This window comes from Moschus berezovskii, chromosome 23, assembly GCF_049115385.1.
Source record: "Moschus berezovskii isolate FMDL1 chromosome 23, NW_MosBer_1.0, whole genome shotgun sequence".
NCBI classification, from domain to species: Eukaryota; Metazoa; Chordata; class Mammalia; order Artiodactyla; family Moschidae; genus Moschus; species Moschus berezovskii.
The window spans coordinates 37,526,106-37,541,278 of NC_142482.1; the positions used below are offsets into that span (position 1 = coordinate 37,526,106).

Genomic DNA, 15,173 nt, shown 5'->3' on the forward strand with positions numbered 1-15,173 from the left:
GGAGACTGATGGCAACCAGAGTGGGTTGGGGTGGGTGAGTGGGGTGAGTGGGTGGGGAGGGTATTAGTCAAGCTGTTGAAGTTCAAAATAAAATATTAGTAGCCTATGAAAATGATGTCTCTGATATTTTTGAGAGGTTTGTCCAGTGAACTGTAATCACTTTACTTGTAAAGTCATCTAGATACTTAAACATAGAGGCAGTGCTTTAGGACCTATAGATCTAATTTTTGTTAAATGGGCAAAGTCTGGACAAGGGACATGCACAAGTCTAGAGGCCAGATTCAACTAACCATGTCTATCAGGTACACAGTTTTCCTTCTACTCCTGCCAACTTGGTTTTCTTCTTTCTGAGTCTAGAAGGTCAAGTGACCTGTGAGTCATGAGCTTTTAGGACATGGTAGTGAACGGCCCAATTAGCAATGAGTCAGTGTCCTTAGTGCCATGATCACATTAAAAAGATGATGCTGCAACTACTCTTCTATAATATGTAAACTGGTTTTTTCTCTCCCCATCCCATGGATTACTATAGTGAATAAAAGACCATGTGTTTTCCTTAGAGCCATTCAGATCTTTGGGGCTGAAAAGGAGAGATTCTTGGTCCTTCAGAAAACTGAATACAAGCTGTCATAAAATTGGAAAAGTTTACTTCTTTGAAATACCTTGGTGGGACTTCCCTGGTGGTCCAGTGGTTAAGACTTCACTTTCCAATGCAGGGGGTATGGGTTTGATCCCTTGTCAGGGAGCTAAGATCCTACATGCCTCATGGCCAAAAAACCAAAACATAAAGCAATATTATAACAAATTCAATAAAGACTTTTTAAAAAATGGTCAACATCCAAAAAATATCTTAAAAAAACCCCTAGCAATGGAGTTTGAAAGACTGATGAGACAACTTTTTGAAGGTGACAGCCTAAGCATCTGGTATGTAAAGGGTAGATATGTTTGTGAAGATCCCTCCTGCAGGCTGCAAGCATATGAGGCAATCATAGACTTAGAAAAACGTATTTATGACTCTGGTGCCGCCGCCACACGACGCCCGCTGCCGCCCCTGCCCCGCCGCCGCCGCCTCGGGACCCGCTATATGGTTAGGCCACAATCTTCAGTGAGTAGACATATTCCTCAGTTCTGTGGTGTTCTCGGTCACACATTTATGGAGTTTCTGAAGGGCAGTGGAGATTACTGCCAGGCACAGCACGACCTCTATGCAGACAAATGAACTGCAGAAATTCACTACTGCTCAACCAAGAAGCCCCCATAAGACTGGTTAACCTGGACACAGAAGTGTTGAATTGAAATCCACAGAGCATTTATTTTTAATTTATTTTTTATTGGAGGCAAATTATTTTACAATATTTATATTGGTTGGTTTTGCTATACATTGACATGAATTCGCCCCAGGTGTACATGAGTTCCCTCTCCTGAACCCCCCTCCCACCTCCCTCCTCCCTTTATCCTCCCTCTGGGTCATCCCCGCACACCAGCCCTGAGCATCCTGTAACATGCATCGACCCTGAACTGGTGATTTGTTTCACATATGACAACATACGTGTTTCAATGCCATTCTCCCAAATCATCCCACCCTCACCCTCTCCCATAGAGTCCCAAAGACTGTTCTATACATCTGTGTCTCTTTTGCTGTCTCGTATACAGGGTTATCATTTGCATCTTTCTAAATTCCATATATATGCATTAGTATACTGTATTGGTGTTTTTCTTTCTGGCTTACTTCACTCTGTATAATAGGCTCCAGTTTCATCCACCTCATTAGAACTGATTCAAATGTATTCTTTTTAATGGCTGAATAATACTCCATTGTGTATATGTACCAAAGCTTTCTTATCCATTCGTCTGCAGATGGACATCTAGGTTGCTTCCATGTCCTGGCTATTATAAACAGTGCTGCAATGAACATTGGAGTACACGTGTCTCTTTCAATTCTGGTTTCCTCGGTGTGTATGCCCAGGAGTGCGATTGCTGGATCATATGGCAGTTCTATTTCCAGTTTTTTGAGGAATCTCCACACTGTTCTCCATAGTGGCTGTACTAGTTTGCATTCCCACCAACAGTGTAAGAGGGTTCCTTTCTCTCCACATCCTCTCCAGCATTTATTGCATGTAGACTTTTGGATAGCAGCCATTCTGACTGGTGTGAAATGGTATCTCATTGTGGTTTTGATTTGCATCTCTCTGATTATGAGGGATGTTGAGCATTTTTTCATGTGTTTGTTAGCCATCTTTATGTCTTCTTTGGAGAAATGTCTGTTTAGTTCTTTGGCCCATTTTTTGATTGGGTCATTTATTTTTCTGGAATTGAGCTGCAGGAGCTGCTTGTATAATTTGGAGATTAATCCTTTATCAGTTGCTTCATTTGCTATTATTTTCTCCCATTCTGAAGGCTGTCTTTTCACCTTACTTATAGTTTCCTTTGCTGTGCAGAAGCTTTTGATTTTAATTAGGTCCCATTTGTTTATTTTTGCTTTTATTTCCAATATTCTGGGAGGTGGGTCATGGAGGATCCTGCTGTGATTTATGTCGGAGAGTGTTTTGCCTACGTTCTCCTCTAGGAGTTTTATAGTTTCTGGTCTTACATTTAGCTCTCTAATCCATTTTGAGTTTATTTTGGTGTATGGTGTTAGGAAGTGTTCTAGTTTCATTCTTTTACAAGTGGTTGACCAGTTTTCCCAGCACCACTTGTTAAAGAAATTGTCTTTTCTCTATTGAATATTCTTGCCTCCTTTGTCAAAGATAAGGAGTCCGTAGGTGCATGGATTTATCTCTGGGCTTTCTATTTCATTCCATTGATCTATATTTCTGTCTTTATGCCAGTACCATACTGTCTTGATGACTGTGGCTTTGTAGTAGAGCCTGAAGTCCGGCAGGTTAATTCCCCCAGTTCCATTCTTCTTCCTCAAGATTGCTTTGGCTGTTCGAGGTTTTTTGTATTTCCATACAAATTGTGAGATTATTTGTTCTAGTTCTGTGAAAAATATCTTTGGTAGCTTGATAGGGATTGCATTGAATGTATAAATTACTTTGAGTATTAAGGAAACTATTCCATTCACTGTTGCAACGAAAAGAATTAAATACTTAGGAATATATCTACCTAAGGAAACAAAAGACTTGTACATAGAAAACTATAAAACACTACTGAAAGCAATCAAAGAGGACACTAATAGATGGAGAAATATACCATGTTCATGGATTGGAAGAATAAATATTGTAAAAATGAGTATACTACCCAAAGTAATTTATACATTCAATGCAATCCCTATCAAGCTACCAACGATATTTTTCACAGAACTAGAACAAATAATCTCACAATTTATATGGAAATACAAAAAACCTCGAATAGCCAAAGCAATCTTGAGGAAGAAAAATGGAACTGGGGGAATTAACCTGCCGGACTTCAGGCTCTACTACAAAGCCACAATCATCAAGACAGTATGGTACTGGCATCAAGACAGATATATAGATCAATGGAATGAAATAGAAAGCCCAGAGATAAATCCATGCACCTACGGACTCCTTATCTTTGACAAAGGAGGCAAGAATATTCAATAGAGAAAAGACAATTTCTTTAACAAGTGGTGCTGGGAAAACTGGTCAGCCACTTGTAAAAGAATGAAACTAGAACACTCCCTAACACCATGCACAAAAATAAACTCAAAATGGATTAAAGATCTAAGTATAAGACCAGAAACTATAAAACTCCTAGAGGAGAACGTAGGCAAAACACTCTCCGACATAAATCACAGCAGGATCCTCCATGACCCACCTCCTAGAATATTGGAAATAAAAGCAAAAATAAACAAATGGGACCTAATTAAAATCAAAAGCTTCTGCACAGCAAAGGAAACTATAAGTAAGGTGAAAAGACAGCCTTCAGAATGGGAGAAAATAATAGCAAATGAAGCAACTGATAAAGGATTAATCTCCAAATTATACAAGCAGCTCCTGCAGCTCAATTCCAGAAAAATAAATGACCCAATCAAAAAATGGGCCAAAGAACTAAACAGAAATTTCTCCAAAGAAGACATAAAGATGGCTAACAAACACATGAAAAAATGCTCAACATCCCTCATAATCAGAGAGATGCAAATCAAAACCACAATGAGATACCATTTCACACCAGTCAGAATGGCTGCTATCCAAAAGTCTACATGCAATAAATGCTGGAGAGGATGTGGAGAGAAAGGAACCCTCTTACACTGTTGGTGGGAATGCAAACTAGTACAGCCACTATGGAGAACAGTGTGGAGATTCCTCAAAAAATTGGAAATAGAACTGCCATATGATCCAGCAATCGCACTCCTGGGCATACACACCGAGGAAACCAGAATTGAAAGAGACACGTGTACTCCAATGTTCATTGCAGCACTGTTTATAATAGCCAGGACATGGAAGCAACCTAGATGTCCATCTGCAGACGAATGGATAAGAAAGCTTTGGTACATATACACAATGGAGTATTATTCAGCCATTAAAAAGAATACATTTGAATCAGTTCTAATGAGGTGGATGAAACTGGAGCCTATTATACAGAGTGAAGTAAGCCAGAAAGAAAAACACCAATACAGTATACTAACACATATATATGGAATTTAGAAAGATGCAAATGATAACCCTGTATACGAGACAGCAAAAGAGACACAGATGTATAGAACAGTCTTTGGGACTCTATGGGAGAGGGTGAGGGTGGGATGATTTGGGAGAATGGCATTGAAACACGTATGTTGTCATATGTGAAACGAATCACTAGTTCAGGGTCAATGCATGTTATAGGATGCTCGGGGCTGGCATGCTGGGATGACCCAGAGGGAGGATAAAGGGAGGAGGGAGGTGGGAGGGGGGTTCAGGAGGGGGAACTTATGTAAACCCGGGGCAAATTCATGTCAATGTATGGCAAAACCAACCAATATAATATTGTAAAATAAAAAAAAAAAAAGAAAAAAAATTACTTTGGGTAGTATACTCATTTTTACAATATTTATTCTTCCAATCCACGAACATGGTATATTTCTCCATCTATTAGTGTCCTCTTTGATTACTTTCAGTAGTGTTTTATAGTTTTATACGTACAAGTCTTTTGATTCCTTAGGTAGATATATTCCTAAGTATTTAATTCTTTTCGTTGCAACAGTGAATGGAATAGTTTCCTTAATTTCTTTTTCTATTTTCTCATTATTAGTGTATAGGAAAGCAAGGGATTTCTGTGTGTTGATTTTATATCCTGCAACTTTACTGTAATCATTGATTAGCTCGGCAGAGCATTTTTTTACAAGAGTTCTGATCTGGATAGGGTAAAACCTCAGTGCACTTCCTTTCTATTGCCTCAGTATTACTGGATCGAAGAATTGCTGCTTCTTGTTTAGAGGTTCATTAATTCATTACTCCCACCTTCATATTTAAAAGCACTGAGAATTTTAAGTGGCGTATATTGAAGTTGACTGTGTTTCTTTGCATCATTTCTGTATTCAATTTTTTAAATTCTTTCATATCCCTATTGAGTGTTTTTTAACTAAATTAACATGGCTCGAATGAACCGCCCAGCTCCTGTGGAAGTTACATACAGGAACATGAGATTTCTTATTACACACAACCCAACTAATGCAAGGTTAAGCAAATTTATAGAGGAACTTAAGAAGTATGGAGTTACCACAATCGTAAGAGTATGTGAAGCAACTTATGACACTATTCTTGTGGAGAAAGAAGGCATCCATGTTCTCGATTGGCCTTTTGATGATGGCGCACCACCATCTAACCAGATTGTTGATGATTGGTTAAGTCTTGTGAAAATTAAGTTTCGTGAAGACCCTGGTTGTTGTATTGCTGTTCATTGTGTTGCAGGCCTTGGCAGAGCTCCAGTGCTTGTTGCCTTAGCATTAATTGAAGGTGGAATGAAATATGAAGATGCAGTACAGTTCATAAGACAAAAGTGGCGAGGAACTTTTAACAGCAAGCAACTTTTGTATTTGGAGAAGTATCGTCCTAAAATGCGGCTGCGCTTCAAAGACTCCAATGGGCATAGAAACAGCTGTTGCGTTCAATAAAGCCAGGGTGCATGATGCCATTGCTTGGAAGTGGAACCTGAGACAGGATGGAATTTGTCGTACATAGCAGGTAGCCCGGTTGACTTGGTGAGTAAGTCTGACGAAGCTTCCATAGGAGTGTTGAAAAGCAGTTTTACCAGGCCACAGGCCTGGCAGAATTGCAGTCTCTGTTCAGGTTATGATCAACCTATTTGGAGACTAGTAAAGAATTCTTGCTGTTCAGCATTTAATATGTGCTTATAATTTGTATCAATTGACCTTTCCTGAAATCATGCAGTATTGAGTCATGTCATTAAATCTGTTTGCATGCCAGAATCTTACCAATATGTAAGAAATTTAGAAAGACTAGGTGCCAAAATACCCAGCACAATACTTGTATATTTTTAGTATCATATAGAACAAATCCCAGGAACTATGAACACTCTGGACCTTATGTGGTTTATTCCTTGCATCATTTCAAACATAGAAAATAGGGCCTATGAGGTTTGTTTGCTCACAATATGTTTACATCTCCCACATTCATACCAGTATACATCAGATTTGCTCCCTTTTTAATTAACCAAGTCTTAAAGTGATTATTTAATTTCTATAAATCTCATTTTATGTTGTAGAAGGCCTCCATTTTGAAAATCTACATTGTACAGAAGAAGCACATGTCTTTAATGTCTCCAGACAAAAGCCTTACAGTTCATTTTAATGTTTGCACTTTGAGGTGCAACTTACAGGGAGGGCCTGAAAAAAGAATGCGAGGGGGCTATTAAGTATTTTTAGTAAAATGTTGCCTTTGTCTTGTGCAGAACATGTAGAATATGTGCTTTAATTTAGTAAATATTTTTTTAAAGGTAGAAATACTTTGTTACTGTAACTAAAACAATTCTTAATCAAAATTTCTGAAATTCTTGTAATTTTTTTTCATACTTAACCTGAAGTTGTTTACCAACTTAGTTTTGTTTGAAGTGTGATTCCCAGCCTCTCTTGCAAAAAAAAAGTGGGTTTCTGCTAATGAATTGAGCAGACATTTAATATTTTATATACCTTTTGAGCTGTGTAACTTAATATTTGGATACTTGACAATTTGTTTTATTATGTAATTGATAAAATGGTGATGTGTATTAACGTTAACTCAACCATATATTTATACTGTCTGGGAACAAGTGGTTATAGTTCTGTGGGAGAAATAATTTGTCAGTGTTCACCAGCTTGTAAAAATCTAGTGCAAGAGCTTAAACATTAAATAAATGATAATAAGCAAAAAAAAAAAGAAAAATGTATTTATGTATTAGACTGTGTGGGGTCTTAGTTCCGGCACGTAGAACCTTCACTGCTTCATGTGTGATCTTTTGTTGTGATGCATGTGTGACTCTCTAGTTGTGGCACAAGGGTTGTGGAATGCATGGACTCAGTAGTTGTGTTTCGTGGGCTTAGCTGCTTTGTGGCATGTCCTAATTCACCTACCAGTGATCGAACCCATGTCCCCTGAATTGCAAGGTGGAGTCTTTACCACAGGACCATTAGGGAAGTCGCAAGCATAGACTTTTGAGAAGGCTTTTTTCCAGCCTTGTATTTCCCAAATACCTTGCATATACCACTGACATTACTGGTTGGGTGTGAGGTGACAAGGGATTGTCAATGTACAGTCAGAACAAGGTGAAATTCACTACTCAAGTGTCCAGCTCACTTCCATGATAAATGCAAACACCATGAAGTCCCATCTACCTTTGTTTTAATGTGTAGGGCTGGAGAGTTAGTTCATACTTGTGTGTCCCTTCCAACTACTGACTTTAGGAAAAATTTCATCCCCTCAAAATACAGAAATATTTGAGAAATCATTGTCTCCTTAAGAAAAGAGAATGTGTGCTTAAAAAGGAAACATTTTTGAAAATTAGACAGTGTAGTTGAGAAGAGAGTAATTACAAACCAAATGGTGAAGTTAATAGTGTTCACTGGTCTTACCTAGTTATCATGCCTACTGACTTTCAGAATCACATTGCTAATTTTACAATTTCATGTGGTATTTGATTTATACTGTATCTCTTCAGCTCTTCATGTTACATTAAATACATTAGTAAAGTTCTGTTACATCCTTTGCTTCTTACATATTACATTGTGTTGTTATTGTGAAGACAGACACGTTTTCTGTATCAGTTCAGTTCAGTTCAGTTCAGTCGCTCAGTCGTGTCCGACTCTCCGCGACCCCATGAATCACAACACACCAGGCCTCCCTGTCCATCACCAACTCCCGAAGTACACTCAAACTCATGTCCACAGAGTCGGTGATGGCATCCAGCCATCTCATTCTCCGTCGTCCCCTTCTCCTCCCGCCCCCAACCTTTCCCAGCATCAGAGTCTATTCCAGTGAGTCAACTCGTCGCATGAGGTGGCCAAAGTATTGCAGTTTCAGCTTTAGCGTTTTCTGTATACTGTAGCTCTATTACAGTGAGTTCTCTGGATAACTTCATTTTCCAGAGACAAGTGATGTTGCCCTACACTTGATCCTCATTGGCTGGAGAGAACATGTTCAATGCCGCATTGCTGTTCCACTTGAACACAATTTTTGCAAATGTTATTTGTCAGCTTTAGCTTATGCTCTCTTTGTGGGCAAGAGGTGGTGATGGGGTGGGACTTGAGTTGAGCAAGACAAGGCTGTAAAGCCACTCTGCATGTGTTTTTTCTTTCCCTCTGGTAATTTGAATCTGTCTCTGGGATTTATTTCTTTAGGCCCAAACTGTAATTATTAATATGGTGATCAGAGATAATGGAATAAATCATCTCCATATAAGAAAAACAAAATAATACAAAAAAGAAATAGCAGCTTTGAAAATTAAGCAATACAGTAGAAAAGAAAGCTAATTGTTTTATTAAAAATTGCTCAATAGAGTAGCAACCTTATATAAATAGGTACTTTTTAATATTGATTTTTGAAAGCACAATATCCCATGTAGCGTTTGATGGAAGCCTCATGATATCTATGTGTTATATTCTCTTCTCAGAACAACATACCCTCCCCTGCTTCTTCGTCTTCTTTGGTGGTCTCAGGAAAGTTTTGCAACATTTTCGCTAATGACTCCTTGTTAAATGTCTGACTTTTGCTCTCGTTGTTGTTCAGTCACTCAGTCGTGTCCAACTCTTTCCAACGCCATGGACTGCAGCATTTGCCCTCATTAATGGATATTTTTTTTCTTTTTAAAAAAGTTTTTTTTTAAATTAATTACTTATTAACTGGCTGCACTGGGTCTTTGTTGCTGCTTGTGGGCTTCTTATGGTGGTGGCTTCTCTTGTTGCAGAGCACAGGCTCTAGGTATGCAGGCTCAGACAGTTGTGTTACTGGGACTCAGCAGCTGTGGCACTCGGGCTCTAAAGTGCAGGCTTAGTAGTCCCTGGGCTTAGTTGCATGTGGGATCTTCCTGCACCAGGGTTCAAACCCATGTCCCTTGCGTTGACAGGCAGATTCTTAACTATTGCACCACCAGAGAAGTCCTTCTTTTTCTATTACTACTTTTTCTTATAGTCTTTCATGGTTAAGGTTGCCAGAGACAAATGATGCTGCCTCCCATATGGTTTTAATTTGCCTGAAAGGCAATTTTCAATGTCTCATTTTGGTTTCACTTAAACCCAACTTCTGCAAAGTTTGTTTGTCACCAAAGTGTGGCTAGAGGAAAGGCATTGTGGAGGCTAGGGGTGAGGAAATGTAGATAACTCATGGGTGTGCCCTCTAGGGTGCTCTGCTTCTCTGTCTAGAAAAGTGTCCCATATGAAAAGGGAAGAGATCGGCTTAACAGTCAGCTAAGGGAACACGTATTGCATTACCCTTATAATGTAGGTCACGATCAAGTGCTGGGATTTAAACCAAGAACGGGCTCTCACCCATACACCTGTAGAGAAATGACAACCGTAAATGCGAACATCTTTAAGTGTTTCTACTTCTGTAAATGCTGAGGATACTTCACTTCTTTAGGTCCACTCAGTCCTAAGTGAGTTTCATGATATGCCAATTAGGTCTCCTGGTGTAGGCTCCTGTTTACTAAACTGTATTTGCTCATATGTATATAGTTAATGTGAATAACTGTATTTGTAGTTCACAGTTTAGGACTGCAGTATTGGAGAAGACTCTTGAGAGTCCCTTGGGCAACAAGGAGATCAAACCAGTCAACCCCAAAGGAAATCAACCCTGAATATTCATTGGAAGGATTGATGCTGAAGCTGAAGCCCTGCTTTGGCCACCTGAAGCGAAGCGCCAAGTCTTTGGAAAAGACCTTGATGCTGGGAAAGATAGAAGGTAATAGGAGAAGGGGACGACAGAAGACGAGATGATTTGGATGGCATCACCGATTCAATGGACATGAGTTTGAGCAAGCTCCAGGAGAAGGTGAAGGACAGGGAAGCCTGTTGTACTGCAGTCCATGGGCTCGCAAAGAATCAGACGCTACTGAGTGACTGAACAAGCAAATACGCTCATAAAATCAACTGTGAATTTGACCCACTGATGTGACAGTGACATTCTTTGGCATTGACTTTCTTTGGGATTGGAATGAAAACTGACCTTTTCCAGTCCTGTAGCCACTGCTGAATTTTCCAAATTTGCTGACATATTGAGTGTAGCACCTTAAGAGCATATCTTTTAGGATTTTAAATAGCTCAGCTAGAATTCTACTTCAGTTTTTAAGAAAAGGCCACAAATATGCAAAAGGATATAAACGTGTGCTTGAGAGCTCACTAAGATTGGAAATTTACATATTTATGGCCACAGTCCCAGGGGAACCATGAATGCCTGTGGGAGAAGAAGAAAGAATAGACCCAGTGGGGATAGTGTGGATAGTATATAGCTTCACAGAAATTCTACATAATGCTCCTTATTCAAATATTCCATGTATAATAATTTCACTACAGTGAGATGTAAATGGGATTTCTTTCCCCTCATCCCTGCCCCACCACCACGACTTTGAGTAGGCCTTTTGAACACTTTAGTCTGCCAGAGACAAATGATGCTGCCTTCCTTCCTTCATCCGATTAGCTAGAAAGGAAAGTATTTTATAATACATCACAACTCATGTAAATGTGGCTTATGCAAAGATTTACGTCAATATCCTTCCTCTTCAAACACAGCCCTGGCCTAATATCCACTTCCCAAATATCTCCTCTCTTCCTACAAGAGTCAAATAGATTATTAGTTTCTCTGAGGTTTTTCAATGTAAGTTTTAAATAGTGATATAGTCTTTGCTAAATCCTCCAACAATCTTCACGTAAGATGTAAAGTACATAAGAAACTATTAATAAGGAAGTGAATCAAAGGGATGTAGGTAAAGGCTCCCAATTGTGAAGGAAGTTTTCACTAAGACTATATTTAACAGGGTACTTTCTGAGCATATGAATCCAACATATCAGTAATAACATTGTAGAAGCATCTCAAAAAGAAAAAAAAATGCAGGTAGGAAATCCACTGCAGTAAGAAGGATCTGCAACTGGCGTAATAGCAAGAACTGAGTCCAGCTCTCGGTCGAACAGAATTAGGGCCCCTGTTTCAGTATCTGACAGAGGCAGGTTTTGAATGGTGAGGACTGCGTTATCCACGGGGCAGAATCTGCACAGTTCATAGTTGAACAGGGATTGGAACAAGGCTGACTGCCAGCTCTGGGGCCCAGGCCATGGGAAAAGCTCCCTGCTGGAGGCCAAACCTCAAATTCTGTGCAAATGTTGGACCATAGTAAGGGTACAAGTATATTTTCTGGAACAGTGAATCCTTCAGAGTCTGTGTTAAATTAGCCAACGCCCTCTCTCCCTTCTCCCCACCCAATGGTAAATCTGATAAAGCAACCCTAATTTGCTTTGTATTACAGGATTTGCTAAATGTGATGGCTGATATTTTGAGTCAAATAGCTATAGATACTGATTCAAGAACAGTGTATAGTGGTAACTTGAGTATAAGAATAGAATTATACACTGATATAAAAATTTACCTGATAGCTCAGTTGGTAAATAATCCACTTGCAATGCAGGAGGCCCTGGTTCAATTCCTGGGTTGGAAAGATCTGCCGGAGAAGGGGTAGGCTACCCACTTCGGTATTCTTGGGCTTCCCTTGTGGCTTAGCTAGTAAAGAATCTGCCTGCAATGTGGGAGACCTGGGTTCGATCCCTGGGTTTGGGAGATCCCCAGGAGAAAGGAAAGGCTACCCACTCCAGTATTCTGGCCTGGAGAATTCCGTGGACTGTATACTCCATTAGGTGGCAAAGAGTCAGACATGACTGAGTGACTTTCACTGCACACCATAACCTCTGGAGAGATGACCATTGTAGTTTCTTGCTTTATAAATGTGGTGCTGCCAGGATGGATTGGGTGACATTTGCAAGTTCCCCCAGGGTTAGGTAGCAGGCACTCCTAACGCTCCTAACCATCCTTCTCCCTATTGCTACAGGCACTGGGCCCCAGTAGTCCATGGAGTTGCAAAGAGTTGGGCATGAGCAACTTTCACATACAAATTTATCAGTGACAGATAATCTATCTCGCTGCCTACAAATTATACTTGTTCTTTTCGAGTGTTAAATAAAGATATACACAATATTAAACAGAGGGAAACTGCTTGGCTTCTCTGGTAGCTCAGCTGGTAAAGCATCCACCTGCAATGCAGGTGACCCAGGTTCAATTCCTGGGTCTGGAATATCCCCTGGAGAAGGGCTACCCACTCCAGTATTCTTGGGCTTCCCTTGTGGCTTAGCTGGTAAAGAATCCTCCTGCAATGAGGGAGACCTTGGTTCAAGCCCTGAGCTGGGAAGATCCCCTGGAGACGGGAACAGCTTCCCACTTCAGTATGCTGGCCTAGAGAATTCTAGGATCACAAAGAGTCGGACATGGCTGAGTGACTTTCACTTTTCACTTTCACTGTAACAAGATTGGTACCACAAAATGCTCATTCTTAGCTTTCTTGGGTTTTCTCTCTTGTAGTTTGTTCTTTCTTACTTCTGCTGAGGCATTCTCAACTAAGCTTGTAAATTTTGTAGCCTCTTTCTTCCAGTAATTTCCTATATTTAAATTTTAAGACTAGTAATCCTTTCTGACACTTGGACATTGAAAGGCCGCATCTCTCTCTTCCCTTTACTTACCAATCTTCCTATGAGCTGGTGGCTCTGGAGGTCACCAATACAACCTGGCAACGATAAGTTTCTCTGCTACTTATCTTCACTACTGAGATCTCCTTAATATGGGAGTCCTCACTATGTCCCTTGGGGAAAATGGAGGAATGACTGGCTTTGTGGGGTCGGTCATGAGAGATCAGCTGCACTGAGTCAAGTAGTTCAGTGAAAGGCTCTGATGTGTTCCCCGGCTCTGAGTGTTTTGATCTGAATGAGTTCATATCAAGCCTCTGAGGATCCCTATAAATGGTAAAAAGATTCTGAGAATGTTTCTGAGAACCTTTTCCATCACAGAATTCTGGTTATTTCTGTTTTTTTTTTTTTTTTCATTTGCTATTATCATCTTTGCCTCTCTGAACATCCTGGCATGTCTCCTGGTCCATGTGTGTAAATTCTTTACAGCATATGTAAGGGCAGAATTTCTGTGCATTGTATGTGTGTTTATACCTTTACTAAATTTAACTGCTAGCTGTATGAATTTACACCTCCACTACCAGTGAATAACTAATCCCATAATGGACTTTCTTGCCAGTAGTTGGTATTTTCAGACTTTCATTTTGTCCATCTCTTGAGTATTAAATGGTGTCCCTTGCTGGTTTCAGAATGCATTTTACTGTTTACTAATAAGTTTGTGAATCCTCACATGTGTATTAGACTGCTGTATTTCCTTTTTATAATCTAATTCTAGCCCTTCCAGTGATATTTTCTTATTATTTTTATAAATATAAAAATAGACACATATCTAGATAGAAATAAGTTTATAGGATTTAGAGTTTAGTTTTTTCAATCTCGATTTTCTATATAAGTTCTATATATTAAAATGATTTCTCCCAATTTGTTACATACTTAAAAAACTGCTTTACAGTTGATATAATTTTAAGAAGCATGTAATAAAGTCAATTTATCAATATTTTACAATGTTTTTACCCTTGTGTTCCTGTTAAGAAATGCTTTACCTAAGCTCATAAAAGTAAACGTCTAACATTTTTTACTGGGAATTAAAAAATTTTCTTCTTCACATTGAAGTATTTATTCTTCATGGCACTGACTTTTGTTATGTGGTCTGAGTCTAATGTTGAGTGTTCCCTCTGTGACCAAATCTCACAGGATGACATATGAAAAACTGCAGTATTTCCTAAGTGAATTCCAACGCTGACTCCAGTATGAATGGGTTGGTTCTGGGTCTTGTTTGTGTCTATTTGCCTGTCCCTGGTCCAATCTCACTCTCTTATTTATGCTCGTTTCATACCATTTTGGTCAGAGTAAAAATTTAAGACTGGCTTTGTGACCTAAACTTATGGTCTATCCTGGAGAATGTTCTGCGTATGCTTGAGAAGGACATGTATTCTGCTGCTTTTGGATGTTCTATTTATGTCCATTAAAACCATTTAATCAACATTGTCATTGAAGTCCATTTTTTTCTTATTAATTTTTTATATGATGATCTATCTATTGTTGAAAGTGGGTTATTGAAGTCTACTATTCTTGTTACATTGCTGTCTGTTTCTCCTTTCTGATCCATTAATGATTGTATTTTAATCAAATATATTGAGATGCTCTAACAGCCATTGATTTCAACGGTGCCCTGGGGCATAAATTTCTCTATAAACAAATCCAATAAAGTTGTGACTTCTTCTGTGGGATAGTTTCTGAGGTCAGTGTTTGATGTTTGTTCTGACTCCAAGAGGGCACATCTCAACTGTCTTATCCTCTGGTTTTTACTTGTAAACTAGCCAACCTTTATGGAGAGGGAAATGGCAACCCACTCCAGTGTTCTTGCCTGGAGAATCCCAGGGATGGGGGAGCCTGGTGGGCTGCCATCTATGGGGTCACACAGAGTCGGACACGACTGAAGCGACTTAGCAGCAGCAGCAGCAGCCAACCTTTAGTCTAGGCTGTATCTTCATTAGATCCCTGAAAGACAACTCTCAGTTGTCTTTCACTGTAGCCACTACTTCTCTGAGAGTTCAGTTCAGTCGCTCAGTCATGTCTGACTCTT

The 15,173-nt window shown here is 39.4% G+C and overlaps 1 protein-coding gene across 4 annotated transcripts; it reads left to right on the forward strand.

The window, feature by feature from the left end:
- Positions 1-5,469: 5,469 nt before the first annotated feature.
- LOC148774138 (protein tyrosine phosphatase type IVA 1-like) lies at positions 5,470-6,049 on the forward strand. 4 transcript variants are annotated; one of them, XM_088831126.1, is made up of 3 exons: positions 5,528-5,560; positions 5,633-5,863; positions 5,921-6,049. In XM_088831126.1, exons 1-3 carry the CDS (start codon positions 5,528-5,530, stop codon positions 6,047-6,049), a joined length of 393 nt encoding a protein of 130 aa, XP_088687252.1. The 4 variants fall into 4 exon arrangements, with proteins under 4 accessions (XP_088687251.1, XP_088687248.1, XP_088687252.1 ...); XM_088831125.1 differs by having other exon boundaries at positions 5,470-5,632; positions 5,726-6,049; XM_088831123.1 differs by having other exon boundaries at positions 5,633-6,049.
- Positions 6,050-15,173: the final 9,124 nt, after the last annotated feature.

Bases quoted from the DNA above. Each gene is read 5' to 3' on its own strand.
- LOC148774138 (XM_088831122.1), top strand. From the start codon at position 5,528: ATGGCTCGAATGAACCGCCCAGCTCCTGTGGAAGTTACATACAGGAAC.